At 44.6% G+C, this 20,679-nt stretch overlaps 1 protein-coding gene across 1 annotated transcript in view; it reads right to left on the bottom strand.

Moving 5' to 3' along the window:
• LOC120027078 (potassium voltage-gated channel subfamily KQT member 4-like) overlaps window positions 1–19,992 on the bottom strand; it is a 92,170-nt gene extending 72,178 nt beyond the window's left edge. The window contains exon 1 of the mRNA XM_038971918.1: window positions 19,727–19,992. Within this exon, the coding sequence (XP_038827846.1) occupies window positions 19,727–19,992 (266 nt within the window). The remainder of the gene's footprint in view (window positions 1–19,726) is intronic.
• Window positions 19,993–20,679: the final 687 nt, after the last annotated feature.

Here is a 20,679-nt window from a genome sequence, read left to right as displayed (position 1 = left end):
GGGAGGGCGGAACAGAGACAAAGAGGAAGACAGGGGATGGAAAAGGAGGGAGAAAGGGGAAAGAGAGGGAGGAGAAAAAGTGAAAGAAAGGTGAATAGCGTAGAGGAGAAGGAAAGAGGAATGAGTGATAACGGAGAAATGTGGCGTTGAGAAAATGTAGAAGGACGGGAAGTAGAAAGAGACGAAGAGAAAGGAACTGAGACACTGAAAAATAGGAGAAGAAATGGAGGAAGGGTTGAGAAAATTAGTTGAGCAATAATACGAAACAGAAATATAGTAACCCTGAGAATAACAGTTCACAGGGAGGCAAAATATAATGTGTGGCAGTCGCCTGTGTCATTAAAACACAGACATTACATTTAATTATTGGTCATCTTGTACCCATAGCCATGTACACTGTATAATACAAACACATACATATTCACATAAAAACACACTCGCATGAAGAGATAAAACGCCATGCATGCGTGCACACACGCGTAACACACACACACACAGAAAAGGCCCCTGCTTAGTGCAGGCAGGCCGACCAGGCCTTATAAATACAGGCCTATATAATGCATTTGTTTTAGTCCAGTCTCCATGGTGAGGTTTCCCCACATGTTTATAGAAGCTGCCGTTATAAATTAAAATGGTCGTAACACTTAAGCAGCCAGGCCTTCCACCACGCTGCTGGCCGGGTACAGCCAGAGAGAGAGCGAGCGACAGGGTCCTTGGACCTGGGACTTCCCAGGAACAAGAACAAGGGCTTCCTTGGATCTGTGGAGTGTGTGTGTGTGTGTGTGTGTGTGTGTGTGTCACTATATTAGGGTAGATTAGTCTAGCTAGCACTATGTAATGAGTGCAGTGGTGGTTGACGTGGGGGCAACAGGGAGACAAAAGCAAGGGGAGAGCGTGTGTGTGGGCAGTATAGGTGACCGGTCACCATCAGGACTAGAAAACTGTTTACCTTCTATAAAAGCAACTAAATGAGTTACAGATGTAGGATCTTAAATTTGACCAGTTTCCATCACAGGTCTAAAATAATCCTGCAGCAGGAGGATTTGATTATTTTTTTTAATTAACGTGATAATTTCTAATATGAAATTATTTTTGATAGGCTGCAGTAGACTATAGTTTAGGTGTGTGATGTAGTAAGACAAAGAGAACTGTGGATTTTCCAACTAGCTTGCACAGTCTCACGTCAGAATTAGACGTTTCTCAAACGTCCAATTTCAAAGTTGTTGGAAACATCAAATTCCGAAGTGTTTAAGGTTAAGTTTAGGCATTAACATTAACTCCAAAAACTCCAAATGGTTAAGGTTTGGGTTAGGCTTAAAACTAAAATCTCAAAAACAAATTTCTATCGCTGGATTCGAACTTGGAACCTTTGGAAATCAGAGGCAGATGCTTACCGAAACCTACTTTTTTTTCACCTTTATTTAACCAGGTAGGCCAGTTGAGAACAAGTTCTCATTTACAACTGCAACCTGGCCAAGATGAAGCAAAGCAGTGCGACTCAAACAACCAGAGTTACACATGGAATAAACAAACATACAGTCAATAATACAGTAGAAAAAAAACTCACTGTTGCCCCTAGTGACCGGTTTCTATGCAATCTCCCGACATGGATGGATGTTTCATACTGACTTATATCACAGGTGATCTGACCGGGGTTTTCAGTGAATTTATGTTAATCACAAGTGAAGGTGTTTTAAGGGAGTATACGAGCACACTTTTTCAGTTCTGGCGCCAGCCGATCTGAAACATGCTGACTCCTTTAGGTTAGCAGTGTGGTTAAGATTAGGTTTAAAATCAGATTTTATGCTAGTTACCATTGCAGAGCTGCCTGCAGGGCATTCTCACTGCTCTTAGTGAAACACTGGTGGTGCTGGGGTCAACTGACTGACTGGTCATAGTGGTGTGGGTCTTGAGTTACGTTCATAACCTCAAAACTGGAGCAAACCGTTTAGAGTGGTTTCAGTGTTTACAAAATGAACAGGTCAGAACCATTGAAAGCACTTTGCAAGCGCAAACACTTTTTCAACAGGTCAGTATTTTTAGTAACACAAAAAATGTAACAGACGCTTGCACACAGACCATTTTTTTTAGGGGGGACAATGTGAAATAGATAGAATTAAGGGGCCTATAATGTGTTGCAAAATAGTGCTGGTGTAATAGTATGAGGTGTTGGAGAGAGATGTGTTGATGGTTACAGCATGCCAGCTCTCTCACACACGCAGTACTACCAGTTACGGAAGATGACAGTATCCACAAACCAAACAGAGAACACACTCTAGCTCTTTGTCTATAAACAGGATTTAACACTCACAGGCACAGCGCTGCCTCTGAACCTTTTAACTGGGTGACGCGTCAAAAGACCCTCTGTCCCAAATGACTCCCTATTCCCTATATAGTGCAGTAATTTTGACCAGGGCCCATAGTTGTGCAGTATGTAGGGAATATGGTGCCATTTGGGACACAACCTCCCTCAACAGAACACTGCGTTTCCCGGTAGGACTGCCATTGTGCGTAGAGCTTTTCTGGCAGTCCTCTCGACGCCACCATCCTAACGGTCCCCCTCCACTCATCTGTCCCATCCCCAGTACCTGCCAGGTTTGACTGTTCACTGTAACGCTTACTTAACCCCTGTAGGTCTAAGCCCTTAGTAGATATTGCGATCTAAGCAAACATGGAATTGTTTTAATAAGATGGTCATAAAATGGATCATTGTACATCTAAGGGTCAGGTCAAAGAACTCTACTTTCATGTCGTCCAACAAATGTAAAACGCCTGGAATTTGCTAAACGGCATTGGCACTTGGATTGGAACTAGTGTTTTGGTCAGATGTTATGAAATAGAGCTCTTTGGCCACGCACACCAGCGGTGGGTTTGGCATTGAAAACAGAAGCAGAAAAGTACCTCATACCTACTGTACAATATGGTGGTGCACCTTTGATGTTACAGGGCTACTTTGCTTCCACTGGTCCTGAGGCCCTTGTTAAAAGGTCAACGGCATCATGAACTTTACCCAGTACCAGGACATTTTAGCCAAAAACCTGGTTGCCTCTGCCAGGAGGTTGAAACTTGGTTACAAGTGGATCTTCCAGCAAGACAATAAGCCCAAATCAACATCAATAGAAATTGTGAATTGGCCACAACATCAACATTTTGCAATGGCCATCTCAGTTTCCAAACTTGAACCCCATTGAAAACGTGTGGTTTGAATTGAAGACAGCAGTCCATAAACTCAGTTTAAGGATCTGGAAGGATTCTGTGTGAAGGAATGGTCTAAAATCCCTCCCAATGTGTTCTCTAACTCATAAAACATTTTAGAAAAAGGCTCAGTTCCATTATCCTAGTAAGGGGAGGTACTGAAAGGTATTGAAAAACAGGGGTGTCAAACTTTTTGACCCCTACCTTTGAGATAAAAATATTTTACTTGTTAAAGAAAATCATAATATAACTTTATATTTAAATTTGAGCATATAATATAGCTCAGTATTTGAATTATACTCAACAAAAATAAATGCATGCAACAATTTCTAACATTTTACTGAGTTACAGTTCATATGAGTAAATCAGTCAATTGAACTGAATTCATCAGGCCCTAATCTTTGGATTTCACGACTGGAAATACAGATACGCATCTGTTGGTCACAGATACCATTATATATAATAAAACATTAAAAATGGGCCTTACAATGGCCCTCAGGATTTTGTCACTGTATTTTTGTGCATTCAAATTGCAATTGTGTTCATTGTCTGTAGCTTATGCCTGCCCATAACATAACCTCACCATCACCACGGGGCACTCTGTTCACAACGTTGACATCAGCAGACCGCTTGCCCACACGACGCAATACAAGTGGTCTGCGTTTGAGAGGCCGGTTGGACAGAGAATTTGTCTGTAAAATAGCATTGGCGGCAGCTTATGGTAGACAAATTAACATTAAATTCTCTGGCAACAGCTCTACTGTACTGCTCGATCTGTGCGTGGTGGCATTGTCATGCAGGAGGGTCAAGTCAAGGTGAGCCTGCGGGAAGGGTACCACATGAGGGAGGATGTCTTCCCTGTAACGCACAGCGTTGAGATTGCCTGTAATGACAGCATCCTCAATCCGATGATGCTGTGACACACCGCCCCAGACCATGACGGACCCTCCACATCCAAATCGATCCCGCTCCAGAGTTCAGTCCTCGGTGGAACGCTCATTCCTTCGGCGATAAACGCGAATCCGACCATCACCCCTGGTGAGACAAAACCGCGACTCGTCAGTGAAGAGCACTTTTTGCCAGTCCTGTCTGGTCCAGCGACGGGGGGTTTGTGCAGATCGGCAACGTTGTTGCCAGTGATGTCTGGTGAGGACCGGCCTTACAACAGGCCTACAATCCCTCAGTCCAGCCTCTCTCAGCCTATTGTGGACAGTCTGAGCACTGATGGGATTGTGTGTTCCTGGTGTAACTCGGGCAGTTGTTGCCATCCTGTACCTGTCACGCAGGTGTGATGTTCGGATGTACCGATCCTGTGCAGGTGTTGTTACACATGGTCTGCCACTGCGAGGGCGATCAGCTGTCCGTCCTGTCTCCCTGTAGTGCTGTCTTAGGCGTCTCACAGTACGGACATTGCAATTTATTGCCTTGGCCACATCTGCAGTCATCATGCCTCCTTGCAGCATGCCTAAGGCACGTTCACGCAGATGAGCAGGGACCCTGGGCATCTTTCTTTTGGTGTTTTTTCAGAGTCAGTAGAAAGGCCTTTTTAGTGTCCTGAGTTTTCATAACTGTGACCTTAATTGCCTACCGTCTGTAAGCTAGTGTCTTAATGACCGTTCCACAGGTGCATGTTCATTAATTGTTTATGGTTCATTGAACAAGCATGGGAAACAGTGTTAAAACCCTTTACAATGAAGATCTGTGAAGTTATTTGGATTTTAACGAATTTTCTTTGAAAGACAGGGTCCTGAAAAAGGGACATTTCTTTTTTTGCTGAGTTTACATACACTACCCTTCAAAAGTTTGGGGTCACTTAGAAATGTCCTTGTTTTTGAAAGAAAAGCACATTGTGTCCATTAAAATAACATCAAATTGATCAAAAATACAGTGTAGACACCGTTAATGTTGTAAATGACTATTGTTGCTGGAAACGGCTGATTTTTAATGGAATATCTATATAGGCGTACAGAGGCCCATTATCAGCAACCATCACTCCTGTGTTCCAATGGCACGTTGTGTTAGCTAATCCAAGTTTATCATTTTAAAAAGGCTAATTGATCATTAGAAAACCCTTTTGCAAGTACGTTAGCACAGCTCAAAACTGTTGTTCTGATTAAAGAAGCAATAAAACTGGCCGTCTTTAAACTAGTTGAGTATCTGGAGCATCAGCATTTGTGGGTTCGATTACAGGCTCAAAAAGACCTTTCTTCTGAAACTTGTCAGTCTATTCTTGTTCTGAGAAATGAAGGCTATTCCATGCGAGAAATTGCCAAGAAACTGAAGATCTCGTACAACGCTGTGTACAACTCCCTTCACAGAACAGTGCAAACTGGCTCTAACCAGAATAGAAAGAGGAGTGGGAGGCCCCGGTGCACAACTGAGCAAGAGGACAAGTACATTAGTGTGTCTAGTTTGAGAAACAGACGCCTCACAAGTCCTCAACTGGCAGCTTCATTAAACAGTACCCGCAAAACACCAGTCTCAACGTCAACAGTGAAGAGGCGACTCCGGGATGCTGGCCTTCTGGGCAGAGTTCCTCTGTCCAGTGTCCATGTTCTTTTGCCCATCTTAATCTTTTATTTTTATTGGCCAGCCTGAGATATGGCTTTTTCTTTGCAACTCTGCTTAGACGGCCAGCATCCCGGAGTCGCCTCTTCACTGTTGACGTTGAGACTGGTGTTTTTCTTTCAAAAACAAGGAAATGTCTAAGTGTCCCCAAACTTTTGAAAGGTAGTATGTATGTATGTATGTATAAATAAACACACACCTACTCATTCAAGTGTTTTGCTTTATTTTTACTATTTTCTACATTATAGAATAATTGTGAAGACATCAAAACTATGAAATAACACATACGGAATCATGTAGTAACCAAAACAAAATGTTAAACATATCAAAATATTTTATACTTGAGATTCTTTAAAGTAGCTACCCTATGCATTGATGACAGCTTTGCACTCTCTTTGCATCCACTCCAAGCGGGCTGTCATGTGCCTTTTACTGAGGTGTGGCTTCCGTCTGGCCACTCTACCATAAAGGCCTGATTGGTGGAGTGCTGCGGAGATGGTTGTCCTTCTGGAAGGTTCTCCCACCTCCACAGAAGAAGTCTGGAGCTTTATCAGAGTGACCATCGGATTCTTGGTCATCTTCCAGACCAAGGCCCTTCTCCCCCGATTGCTCAGTTTGGCCGGGCGGCCAGCTATAGGAAGAGTCTTGGTGGTTCCAAACTTCTTCCATTTAAGAATGATGGAGTCCACTGTGTTCTTGAAGACCTTCAATGCTGCAGACATTTTTTGGTACCCTTCCAAAGATCTCTACGGACAGTTCCTTCGACCTCATGGCTTGCACGGTCAACTGTGGGACCTTATATAGACAGGTTTGTGCATTTCCAAGTCATGTCCAATCAAGTTCTAGAAAACATCTCAAGGATGATCAATGGAAACAGGATGCATTGGAGCTCAATTTCAAGTCTCATAGCCAAGGGTCTGAACACTTCTGTAAATAAGGTATTTCTGTTTTTTATAAATTTGCAAACATTTCTAAAACCCCATAATGACAAAACGAGAACAGGTTATGTGTGCAGATTGATGAGTTTTTATTTAATCAATTTTAGAATAAGGCCGTAACATAACATCAAGTCAAGGGGTCTGAATAGTTTCCGAATGCACTTTATTACCATTTTCACAGGTAAGAGTTTTCCAGACAAACTATTCAGATGGGGTTAACGTTGAGTCTCAGATGGGGGTCGTTTGAGGAGCTGATACTTCTGCTTTAAAAATGTGTATGATAAAGAAGAACATGATTGTTATTCAGTCAGGCTAAATAAAGCTGCAACCTTGACCCATGACCTAGAAGAGATGAGGTAAACAACACCCCCCCCCTCACATACATACACACACACGCACACGTACGTACGACCAGACATACAGGCTTACATGACTCGACACACACATGGCCTGTCCTGGGTGAAAGTGAGCCCTGGGCTCTGTGGTGAGGCATAGATGAATCGGTCATCATTGAGGGGAAATCAAACCCTACAGGTCTTCCCTAGGACAGACATCTTGTTCCCATGGGGACCAATTCTTCCCTGAAAGGGAAAATAAATACAGCATCTTCCGCTCACCTCACCATCCGCCTCAGAATCCCCCTCCTACTGGAGGACTGAGCACAGCTACCATTCTCTTTCTCTCCGTCCACAAGCATTTCTAACTCTCCTTCTCGCTCCCATAATCGCACATTCTCCCTGAAATTCCTCATCTTTCCTTCACTCTATTGAAAATTTTCCTTGATTTTACCCGCTTTCTATCCCCAATTGCCATCTTGTCTCATCGCTGCAACTCCCCAACGGACATGGGAGGTGAAGATCGAGTCCTGCGTCCTCCGAACATGACCTGCCAAACCGTGCTTCTTAACACCCGCCCGCTTAACCCGAAAGCCAGCCGCACCAATGTGTTGGAGGAAACACCGTTCACCTGACTACCAAGGTCAGCCTGCACGTGTCCGGCCACAAGGAGTCGCTAGAGTGCGATGGGCCAAGTAAATCCCTCCTGGCGAAACCCTCCCCTAACCCGGAGGGCGCTGGGCCAATTGTGCGCCGCCCTATGGGACTCCCGATCACGGCCAGGTGATCGAACCTGGGTCTATAGTGACGCCTCTAGCACTGCAGTGCCTCAGACCACTGTGCCCACTCGGGAGGCCCCCATTCACTCTATTTTCATTCCAATGTCCTCCTCTACATCAATCCCTCTCTAGTGTCTTCCCATCACAAATATTTACCCGTCTTTCTGTTTCCATCCCAGTCTCACTTCCCTCTCAAAATATTATTCTCTCTCTGCATCTGTCCCCTCGCTTCCAGTCACACCTCTGTACTAGCTGGTTGTGCTGGCCGCTCCGAAAAGGGGCTTTGACAGTTGCTGCAGATACCTGACAGGCCATCGAAAGAGACGTCAAGCACATGACAGAGACCCACGGCTGGACAGACAGGCAGGGAGAGAGGCAGGGAGAGGGGGACAAGGGGGGTAGAGAAGAGAGAGGAAGTGATACACTTCGATAGAGAGAGAGGGATGAGAGAGAATGAGAGAGACAGACAGACATTTCAAAAGCTCAGAAGTTAAGCCCACAGAACCCTTCTGAGTCCTGTAGAATAACACCCCCTCGATTCAGATCAGAGGAACACAAACCAGACCTGATCCAATCCAGTTACGCTCACCCTAATCTCATTAGCCACTCAACTACATAATTAGTGTTTCCTTCACACGAGTGGTATGTAAAAATAACAAACTGTGCTCCTTTATCAAAGGGGGAGTGTGCAGACCTGCTGGAATTGCTTCAGTCTCCCAGGCTGAGTTCCACAATGCACTCTATTCCCTATGTCCCCATAGGGCTCTGGTTAACAGCAGTGCACTATAGAGAATAAGGTGCTATTAGGAATACACTCCCTGTCCCAGTCCTTCACAGCAGGGCATAATGAGGCCTAATGAAGACAGAGGTTTAGAGAGGGAGAGCGACAGAGAGAGATGGGGGGATTTGGAGAGGGGGGGGTTAGAGAAGGGAGAGAGTGAGAGGGGTTTAGAGAGGGGGGGAATTAGAGAGGGAGACCGAGAGAGGGGACGAGAGGGGTGAGAGGTTTACAGAGCGAGAGAGAGATTGAGAGAGAGAGGTTACACTGTGGCAGAATACCTGATCACTGTGACTGACCCAAAATTAAGGAAAGCTTTGACTATGTACAGACAGTGAGCATAGCCTTGCTATTGAGAAAGGCCACTGAAAGCAGACCTGGCTCTCAAGAGAAGGCAGGCTATATGCACACTGCCCACACAATGACGTGGAAACTGAGCTGCACTTCCTAACCTCCTGCCAAATGTATGACCATAGAGACACATATTTCCCTCATTACACATGACGCTGGCCTGGGGGTAGGTTTATGACAGTCATAAATACCTATCCCCCCTTTTTTCCTCTCGCTACCCTACTGATGTGACTATTGAAAATCCCTTGGTTAACATAGAGATTCTGGGAACATCAGAAGGTGGGGGGAAATTAACCATATTTTGGTAATCCTACCAGTTGAACATGTGCGTTGGTACTTAATGAATATGATGTCAGTTCGGTTGTCATCTGAGACATTCTCATCTATGATAGGAGGACAAACTGTACAGTGGAAGGTCTACACATTATAGTTATCAGATTCACATGGAATTGTTGTGCAATTTAAATGTTTGAATATGAAATTATTTGTGAGGGGGTGAAATGTGATTTTAGCTTCTAAAATGTGAGAATTAGGTTTTCATGAGTGAATTAGGCCCGACTCAGTGGCCCGCCCACGTGAAGAGACATTGGTTATAAACTATGAAACACGCCCTCCTCTCCCTTCCTATATAAAGCCTTGACGACAATATAACTATCTGTTCCGGGTACATTAGGATGACGATCCGATGTCAGAAAGGTTCAGATAATAACTACAGAACGAAGCCAACCTCAGCGTGAGCTTTGGTTGCGAATGGTATGAACTCTTATTCGCTACAGAAGTGATACCTCCTAGCCGTTGAGTTAGCAGCGGCCGTTGTAAACGTGGGCTAGGAAAGAACGGACAGAGTATCCCGTCTACCACACAACGACGACACTACAACGTTTCCCGTTCACCACCAGAGACACTCTTCAAAGGACAAAGGACTCTGTTGGGCAACACGGCGTTCCATCTACCACCAACCTATTGAAGTGCAGCTCAGAGTAAATATGTATTGCATTTTCCTTTTCCAAATGGGCAGTAATTTAGAATGCATAAGATTCTGTATTTACGATAGAGACATAGCTTCTCCCTTTGTTCTTCAGTCTTCCCACTCTTTCACTCAAACCCAGCCCCCTTTTCTTTATATAACCAGCTGTCATATCTGTTCCGTCCGCTAGGGATGTTTTCCTATGACATAATTTGTAATCAAGGTATGATTCATTCTGTGTGATTAGTTAGGTATTTAGTAAATAAATAATTAAACCCAATTTTGTATTGCTGATTCAACTTGTTAGCCAGGGTTCGTGAAGATAACCAAGAATTTACAACTTTCAGATGAGACTGAAATAAGGTGACGATTAATATTGACTGCTATTGATGTAAAAATATTACTGGGTCTTTAAGAGTTTATTCGGAAGATAACTGCTCTATAAATATTATTTCGTGGTGCCCCGACTTTCTAGTTAATTACATTTACATGATTAGCTCAATCAGGTAATATTAATTACAGAGAAAGGATTTTATAGAATAGCATGTCATATCACTTAATCCGGCATAGCAAACAACACGACACACAGAACTACAAAAATTTGAAAACAAATCCAATTTTGATAAACTCCCATATCTATTGGGTGAAATACCACAGTGTGCAATTACAGCATCAATATTTGTGACCGATTGCCACAAGAAAAGGGCAACCAGTGAACAAACACCATTGTAAATACAACCTATATTTATGTTTATTGATTTTCCCTTTTGTAACTATCTGCACATTATTACAACACTGTATATATGCATAATATGACATTTGAAATGTCTTTATTCTTTTGGAACTTTAGTAAGTGTAATGTTTACAGTTAATGATCTATTTCACTTGCTTTGGCAATGTGAACACATGTTTCCCATGCCCATATAGCCCTTGAATTGAGAAGAGAGATGTGGGGGAGGGGGGAGGGTGAGGGAGACTTGGCTTTGTTGTCCTCACCCCATTTACATTCTAAGAACTCTGCCAGTTTCAGGTATTTCAACCCAGCCTTCTCTAACCACCTCTACCGTCCTGAACCACACATAACTTTCTGGCCTCCCCCAGTCTCTCAGTTCAGTTCAAAACATCCTTTCATTCCTTACTCAATTCAAGTATCTGACAGACGCATGGAGACTAAGACGAGAATGGCCGTCGAGGGAGAGTAAAAAAAACAAGGAAATCAAGACAGTGTCGGGGAGAGAGAGCAAGAAAGTAAATTAAACATGTAAATTCAGCGAATGAGAGATGATATTCCCACATAAGAAAATGGACGATGGAGGGAGGGGAAAAAAAACATCCAAAGAGGATCCTTAATGGAGCAGAATTTACACTGCTGACTGAGGTGAACTGGTAAGAGTAGAGGAATGAACGACAAGCAGCTAATCTGCAGTCAGGAGCAGGTTAAAGCCCTCAAAAGTGCTGCGTGGCGTTTCTCCCAAAATGGCACCCCATTCCCTTTAAAGTGCACTACTTTCGACCAGGGTCCATAGGGCTCTGGTCAAAAGTAGTGCACTATGTAGAGATTAGGATGCCTTTTGGGACGCCACCTCCTTAGTCATCAATAAAAACATTCATATGCTGCCTGACGGGAGGCAAGCAAACGTTGAAACAAAAAAAGCTCCTTGCCGACACCATTTAGTCGCATTGACAAAAACAGCCACAGACTTAACGCTGTGATTTTTGGAAAGGAAGACTGTGGTTTTCGTGCCGTGTGGTACAAAATGGGTTAGGGTTTGTTGCTGCTAGCAAACTGCTGCTCACACGTACGTGACTCATTGGACAGGTAGGTAGTCACACACTCAGACCGACCCAGACCAAGCCGAGACGGGGGGAGATGGAGGGAGAGAAAGCCCCAATATCAGCATGGTTGTGTGGGATAAGAGCACTTGGCTTACATGTATTTACAGTGCTTGAAGTGGACTGATAGGTGATGCTTTTTATTTTGGGTGACGGTACTGTTTATATTTAGGTGCCAGAATGCAAGAAAATTTTAGGTATGTTCAGACCCAAGTCAAGCACAGTTTATTTCTAGATTACAAGTTGGCAGGCCACATCGTTTAGTGCCCAGGCCTACAGGCTTAAGTCAATTCACAACTGTAATTCAGACACTATGTTGACTTTCACATGTATCCGAACTTGCGAGCAGATATCTTCAACGTTTTGTTCAAAGACTCTGTAGTATAAGTTATGGTAGGCTACTGAGAAGTGACAGAGAGGCCTGATACTCATCAGTTCCTGTTCAGAGTCAAGAGCTAACGGAAGAGGCAGTGCTATCATGGAGAGATTGAAGACTTATCACACACACACACACACACACACAGACGGACCGACACAGAGAGCGAGTAAGACAGAGTGAAACAGAGAGACAGAGAGAAAGACAGACGGTCCATATTCCCATTGGACTCATGATTGCTGTGTAATTTCTTTAAAAGCACAAACAATGCATTATTAAAGGTGCACAGCACAGCAAGCACTAAAGCAGTGCCTTACACACACAATTGCTCTGTCTGTGTGTGTGTCTGTGCTTCTGTGGCGATTCACGAAATATTCAATGGCTAGATGTGTATGGCTATAGTTGTTTTCAGTTAGGTTAATTTGAGAGAACATTTGTACAAATCAACAGAAGTGATGCAACTACGATGGATATACAGCACACTAACATGATGAGGCAAGAAGTTGAACAGCCAAAGGTAAGATCTCAGTTTGCCTTGCCCTCAGCTGGCTCATGTCATTGGTTACCTCGTAAAACCTGTTGTCTGTCTCTGACCCACGTTAGCATCTCAATTAGCCTCCACTCACCATCTCTGGGCCTGTATTCATAAAGACTCAGAGAGAAGGATGGCTGATCAAGGATCAGTTTTGCATTACAGATCCTAATGAATACAATTATATGGACAGGGGAGACCTGGGCCTGTATCCACAAAGCGTCTCAGAGTAGAAGTGCTGATCTAAGCTCAGGTCCAAATAATCTTATTCATTATGATCTTAAAGGCTAAACTGATCCTAGATCAACCCTCCTACTTTGAGAGGCTTTGTGAATACAGGCCCTGGACTCTCAAACCTATTAGAGCTAGACACATACAATCGTCAACCCCTTTCTGAAGCTCCTGGGCCATCTCTACTCTCCCTTCTGTTCTGTTGCTCCTAGGCCATCTCTACTCTCCCTTCTGTTCTGTTGCTCCTAGGCCATCTCTACTCTCCCTTCTGTTCCTATAGCACAAAGAAATCAATAATAGATGGTGTATTTTCACCCTCCCTCCATAGAATCAATCACTCCCTCTGGTCAGTTCTCTCTTTCGCTTCCTTTTCCTGTCCCATCCCACACTGGACGGGAACATTGTGTTCAAGGATCTGTGTGTGACTCCCCCACTCCACCCCTCCCCTAGCTAAAAAGGTTAAGACATTGTTGCCAAACTGCTCCGTTCTGGCCTTTGGCCTGGCATTCGCTTGGCACCGGCTGGTACATACAGTCAAGTCTGACAGAGTCGCAGGCTTTTAGACTGTAGTAGCGTCCCAAAATGGCACCCTATTCCCCATTTAGTGCACTATTTTTTGGACCAGAGCCCTATCGGTCCGCCCTATGGGCTCTGGTCAAAAGTAGTGCACTATATAGGTAATAGGGTACAATTTTGGACGCAACATCATTGTCGGTCTTAACGACCCCTTCATATTCTCCCAGGTTCTCACAGGACACATAGCTTTCAGTTCAGCCTCCTCTTCAGTTCTCACCCAGAGTCCTGCCAGCTCTCTAGCCAAAACGTCACCAGTCTGGAATCTCGATAGAGAGAGAGCAAGTGTGTGCGACCAGGTGGTGAAACCAGAGGAACCCTGTGAACGGTGCTGTCTCTGTATCTCTGGTTCAGCTGCTGCAGCGGAAGCTTGAGAGAGGGACTGAAGGGGGGTGTCCAAGGAAGAGGTTTTGGGTAGAAGTTGCCCATATGCACAGATCTACGATCAATTTGCCCTCCCCCAAATGCTAGCGTTTGAGAGAAGGGGGGCCTGAAGTGGGCGCATGAGGACACTGACATAGTCGAGGGCTACTTCACTTCCTTTCCTATACATGTAACCCTGAAAAAAGGGACTCTCTCTAGAAATGACACATCTGCACCAGCTGCTTTCCCACCTTCACAGCTAAGGCCTAATTAAACGATGTAGGGATATTAGCATGCATGCAGCACTGTGTGGCTCAATTAAATTCTGATTGGTTATTTTTTTTGTATTTATTTTGCCCTCATCTTACCAGGTAAGTTGACTGAGAACACATTCTCATTTACAGCAATGACCTGGGGAATAGATACGGGGGGGGGGGGGTTTGAATGAGCCAATTGGAAGCTGGGGAGATGAAGTGTCCATGATGGTATGAGGGGCCAGTTTGGTAATTTAGACAGGACACTGAGGTTAACACCCCTACTCTTACTATAACTACCATGGGATATTCAGTGACCACGGAGAGTCAGGACTGATTAACATCCCAGCCGTAATACAGGACCCTGTTCCCAATCACTGCCCTGGGGCATTGGGAAATGTTATTATAGACCAGAGGAAAGAGTGCCTCCTACTGGCCCTCCAACACCACTTCCAGCAGCATCTGGTCTCCCATCCATGGACCAACCCTGCTTAGCTTCAGAGGCGAGCAGTGGGATGCAGAGTGGTATGCTGCTGGGTGGTGGCTCCCTGGCACAGCATCATTCCTGTACAGCCATACTGTAGTTATTCTCATGCTATGTGACTATTGTAATTAATCACACACAAATGCATACCTCAGGGTATAATAACATTGAGGGGGAGATGTGCTCAGGTAGGCAGATACGGCTAATACAATTCATATGAAAACAGACTTACTCAAACCCAAAGTGCATACACACGCACACAGATAAACATGTAGGCAAATGTAGGGACGCGCGCCATATAGAGTACTGTTGATGAGTAGAGCAAGTCAGCCTTGGCTAGTGGATTAGTGTGTGTGTGTGTTAGAATGACAGGAGATGAGCAGGCAGTGGGATGACTTCAGTCTCAGCTGCGATTCAGGGCCTGTGGACAGTGCAGCGCTGGGAAGAGGGGGGAGAGAGAGCGAGTGAGCAAGAGAGTGGCAGACAACCCCCTCTCTCCCGTCCGTAAGAACAGTCCATGAGACACTCGGAGGGCCTGGCATCTGAAACAAGGAACTTCCTCTCTCTCAGCTCTGAGATAGGCTCCACTAATATCAGAGGAATAGCACCAGTACTGACTGAGTACCAGCGAGGAATGATCTTTAAAAAGGGGGGAGAGCCAGGGTTGTGATGGTTCACACAGCAAGCACTGTGCGAGTGTGTGTGTATATACACTGCTCAAAAAAATAAAGGGAACACTAAAATAACACATCCTAGATCTGAATGAATGAAATATTCTTATTAAATTCTTTTTTCTTTACATAGTTGAATGTGCTGACAACAAAATCACACAAAAATTATCAATGGAAATCAAATTTATCAACCCATGGAGGTCTGGATTTGGAGTCACACAAAATTAAAGTGGAAAACCACACTGCAGGCTGATCCAACTTTGATGTAATGTCCTTAAAACAAGTCAAAATGAGGCTCAGTAGTGTGTGTGGCCTCCACGTGCCTGTATGACCTCCCTACAACGCCTGGGCATGCTCCTGCTGAGGTGGCGGATGGTCTCCTGAGGGATCTCCTCCCAGACCTGGACTAAAGCATCCGCCAACTCCTGGACAGTCTGTGGTGCAACGTGGCGTTGGTGGATGGAGCGAGACATGATGTCCCAGATGTGCTCAATTGGATTCAGGTCTGGGGAACGGGCGGGCCAGTCCATAGCATCAATGCCTTCCTCTTGCAGGAACTGCTGACACACTCCAGCCACATGAGGTCTAGCATTGTCTTGCATTAGGAGGAACCCAGGGCCAACCGCACCAGCATATGGTCTCACAAGGGGTCCGAGGATCTCATCTCGGTACCTAATGGCAGTCAGGCTACCTCTGGCGAGCACATGGAGGGCTGTGCGGCCCCCCAAAGAAATGCCACCCCACACCATGACTGACCCACCGCCAAACCGGTCATGCTGGAGGATGTTGCAGGCAGCAGAACGTTCTCCACGGCGTCTCCAGACTCTGTCACGTCTGTCACATGTGCTCAGTGTGAACCTGCTTTCATCTGTGAAGAGCACAGGGCGCCAGTGGCGAATTTGCCAATCTTGGTGTTCTCTGGCAAATGCCAAACGTCCTGCACGGTGTTGGGCTGTAAGCACAACCCCCACCTGTGGACGTTGGGCCCTCATACCACCCTCATGGAGTCTGTTTCTGACCGTTTGAGCAGACACATGCACATTTGTGGCCTGCTGGAGGTCATTTTGCAGGGCTCTGGCAGTGCTCCTCCTTGCACAAAGGCGGAGGTAGCGGTCCTGCTGCTGGGTTGTTGCCCTCCTACGGCCTCCTCCACGTCTCCTGATGTACTGGCCTGTCTCCTGGTAGCGCCTCCATGCTCTGGACACTACGCTGACAGACACAGCAAACCTTCTTGCCACAGCTCGCATTGATGTGCCATCCTGGATGAGCTGCACTACCTGAGCCACTTGTGTGAGTTGTAGACTCCGTCTCATGCTACCATTAGAGTGAAAGCACCGCCAGCATTCAAAAGTGACCAAAACATCAGCCAGGAAGCATAGGAACAAAACTGAGAAGTGATCTGTGGTCACCACCTGCAGAACCACTCCTTTATTGGGGGTGTCTTGCTAATTGCCTATAATTTCCACCTGTTGTCTATTCCATTTGCACAACAGCATGTGAAATTTATTTTCAATCAGTGTTGCTTCCTAAGTGGACAGTTTGATTTCACAGAAGTGTGATTGACTTGGAGTTACATTGTGTTGTTTAAGTGTTCCCTTTATTTTTTTGAGCAGTGCATATAGAGAGACGGCAAGAGAAAGACCACAAGAGAGCGAGGGACAGCAAGAGGAGTGCCTGCACTAAGGTGTATTGCTGTGTATGTAGGCCTACGTGTGTGTGTGTGTACAGTAGCATAAGGAAAGAGCAGTGCATTAGAATAAGTATCTGTGGCCCTCCTTGGGTTTCCCCTCTGGTGTAAACACAGGGTGACACTGGCAGAGACAGCTGGGCTTGTCTAAACAACCCCAGGGTAAGACACTAGGGATGACGGGGCAAGACACTGAGGAGGACACACACTCCTTCCCCTTAATTAGAGTTCTGTCAGACTGGCCAGAGACTCCTGTCAGAGGAGAGCCTTATACATCAGATACATAGAGTTCTAACTAACACACACTAGAGCAAGACAGGACGAGGAGCGGCTGTCTGTCTGACTGGAGGACGAGGAGCGGCTGTCTGACAGGAGGACGAGGAGCGGACGAGGAGTGGGGTTCTCTGTTCTCACTGACTCCTGACACTGTCTTGTAGCGCAGTGTTTCCCAATTCCACTAACCCCAACAGCCCAACTCCACTAACCCCAACAGCCCAACTCCACTAACCCCAACAGCCCAACTCCACTAACCCCAACAGCCCAACTCCACTAACCCCAACAGCCCAACTCCACTAACCCCAACAGCCCAGCTCCACTAACCCCAACAGCCCAGCTCCACTAACCCCAACAGCCCAGCTCCACTAACCCCAACAGATGTGCTTGTCCAGGGCTACAACAAAAGTGTGTACCATTAGGGGTACTGGAGGACTGGAGTCCCGTCCTTGTTACCAGTTGTAAAAAATTAAAATTAAATGTGTTTTCTGTGAGTTGTTCTGCCCCCATCACACCAAACTCCAAACCCTTACACAACATCATCAAAGAAGTATAAAGCTAAAACTGAGTGGTCAACTTAAATCTTTTTGATTAGAGGATGTCACAGCATAGCTGTGGTGCGTCTCAATAGAGCTTTGATTATGGTGGAGTAAAAAGCCACAGATTATGTATGAGTTGCCAAGAGGAGTGTTGTGCCGGGCCCTGTGTAGTTGTGATAAGACCAGAGTTTAGGTCTGGCTCTCTGCTTCTGGATACAAACACAGTCGTGTTCATTTGCACACAATGTGGAAAAACATTTCAAAACATTGAGCAACGAAAAATTAAAACAAGCATTTCTTGTTGGACAAGTTAAGATGTTAACTTCCTGTTGCACTCGGTTTTGAACCGTTGCCATGTTTCGTACATAGTGAACACAACCCAGCTGTATGGATTCAGAGTGCTGGGGATGACCTCATCTGTCCCAGTGTTATATGAGATAAGTTATTGGATTGGATAGGGCTATGTATATATTGTATACACTTGTGCAAAGGGAACTCGAAGCAATGACAGATCACATTAAGAGTGGAAAAGATCTTCCCCAAGTTGTAACTCACAGTTAGCAGAGGTTTATTATGGTAAGGAATATTATGGTTGTCCATAGGCTACACTACTTGCCTTTATGTTATAAAAAAAAAATCTCTAATAAACTGATTCGCGTTTTGGTGATTCCATTCCGTTTACGCATTTATTTACTGTCACTAAAAGGCTGCCGTAAACTAAACTTGTTCAAAGGAAATGTTCTCTTTACACAATTGGACCTAAATTACCTAAACACCACTGTTACCATGGTTACCCCATTGCTATTCAGTCTGAAAAAAAGACACCCTAACCCTAAAAAAGATGCAAGAGACTACAAGCCAGAATGTTTAATACAATTATATTTACACTTACTTAACCGGTTGTCCGCGCTGTTGGTCCTTTTGATGGTAGGAAATGGAGATGAAATATCCACAGGAAAGGGTAGTTTTCCCGACTTTTTGCGGAGCAGGTAGGTTCAGTCGTTTGTATTTTCAATCTCCTAACGCATCGCACGTGATGCTTAATATGTAAACAACAGCCGAATGTAACAGCACGTTTCCTGCAATCAACTGAAAGTGTTTGTGAAATTTGCCATCTGATTATGTGGGACAATGTTCGGTCTGTGGTTGGGTTAAACTCAGCCATTATTTGTCATGTGCAAATTTGCTTCAGTATTGAATATATAAAACCGCAAATACACAGACCAGCGTACTGAAAGTCGGGTTAATATAAGGACAAAAATCAGCGGACAACAGGTAAAGTTAAAAATAAAAATGCAACATTCTGACTGTAATGGGACTGTTCGTGAATGCTAAGCCTACAATGTTAGACACCAGAGTAAGTCTTCCACTCTCGGGTTCTAAAAGAGGGTAGGACCTCCAATATGACTACTCCTGGAAGGGACGGTGTCGTTTTCTTCAAGGGGTTCCATTGCACACTGGCCATAATCGACCACTAAACAACATATTTAGTCAACTAACAAATCAGCAAAAAGTGGTAATTATATGATCTGAAATGTATTGTTGACGTACAAAACAAATGCCTCTACAAGTATCAATGATGTTAAATTTGGCAAGCAGTAGGCCTACAAATTATTTCCAATTAACGCCGGTTTTGGAGAAATTCAATTATAAAGCCGTTCTAACGGTGATTTCATTAAGTTAAGACAGCGGAAATTGAGTGAGGTCCCATGTTGTGATGTATTGCGAACGTGTGAGCTAATTGCCAACAAAGCAACTCCACTGTCACCACCTGATGAATTAGGAATAACTCGAAGGAAACCGTGGCAGGTGCATTATTCAGGAAGTCATGACAATATACAATTAATTGTTTCGATGTAAATATAAGTCAACTACAATGTAAAAAAATGATACGGCAAAGTAAATATACAAATTCAGCTATTGAAAGTGTAAATGCGCGTGCGCAAATGAGATGACTAGGTCCTACAACATTGTATTGAAAAACAATTAGGCTACTTACATGAACGCATGGTAGATGAATGCCCATCCCCGTGGTCTTTCCAGTACGTTGTACAAGAAGTTCTGAAACTTTCTGTAGCGCTTGCTGGAGGCTGAGGTGGTCGCCCGGGGTCCAAGACGCCCGGGCAGCGGGGTACCGAGCAGCCCGGTACGGTGAGAAGGGTGCAGGCGCTCCGGGGTCGATGGTTCACTCCTCTCCGTATGAACGGCGGTAAGAGCCACAAACTCAACCCGTCTATCGTCGTTAGGTGCGGGGAGAACCAACATTCTAATGCCACCGTTATTTGATGGGCTGCCTAACATGGTAAAAGTATATCTATATAAGTATTAAATGCAACGGAATTCAGTTTCATTCACATATTTAACAGTGAGTCTATATCTACGTTGGTGATTTAGCCAACTGAATTCGAAGCCATAATCAGGTTGTCTGCATCGGATAATTACTTGAATTAAAGACTAATTACAGCGAGTCAATTTCTTCCCTCTAAATGTCTGGACTCTGAATTTAGTTTAAGTTATCTAAAAATCAAGTCACAGCCATAAAATAAAATTCGCATGGCATTTTGACAAGTGCGGTATGTAAAAACGTAACCTTTGAGAAACATTGTTGAAACTCAAATGCAAAGTTGTCAAAGGTATTACGCGATAATTCCAAGGGCCGTTAAATCTTGGAACACGAGGTGCAACCGAGTGATGATTACAATATATTTTGGCTGCGGGAACGGTAACTTTATAACCTACCCTATTGCTAATTAGTATAGTCGTCCTCACATGCGCATCTTGCTCGAAATTAGCCTATATAGAAAACACTTAAAGCCCGCAATTGAAAGCTTAAAGCAGACAAGCGTATTTATTAAAGGACTACAATTAAATTGGTTAAATAACTATCGATTGAACATTATCGCTCTGCTCTTTCCTATGAGGTTCGCTGCTGCACAACATGCCCACTGAACT

Source organism: Salvelinus namaycush, chromosome 32 (genome assembly GCF_016432855.1).
Source record: "Salvelinus namaycush isolate Seneca chromosome 32, SaNama_1.0, whole genome shotgun sequence".
In the NCBI taxonomy this organism is placed as follows: domain Eukaryota; kingdom Metazoa; phylum Chordata; class Actinopteri; order Salmoniformes; family Salmonidae; genus Salvelinus; species Salvelinus namaycush.
Note: the sequence above shows the minus strand (reverse complement) of the source record. Positions and strands in the feature narration are given on the sequence as shown.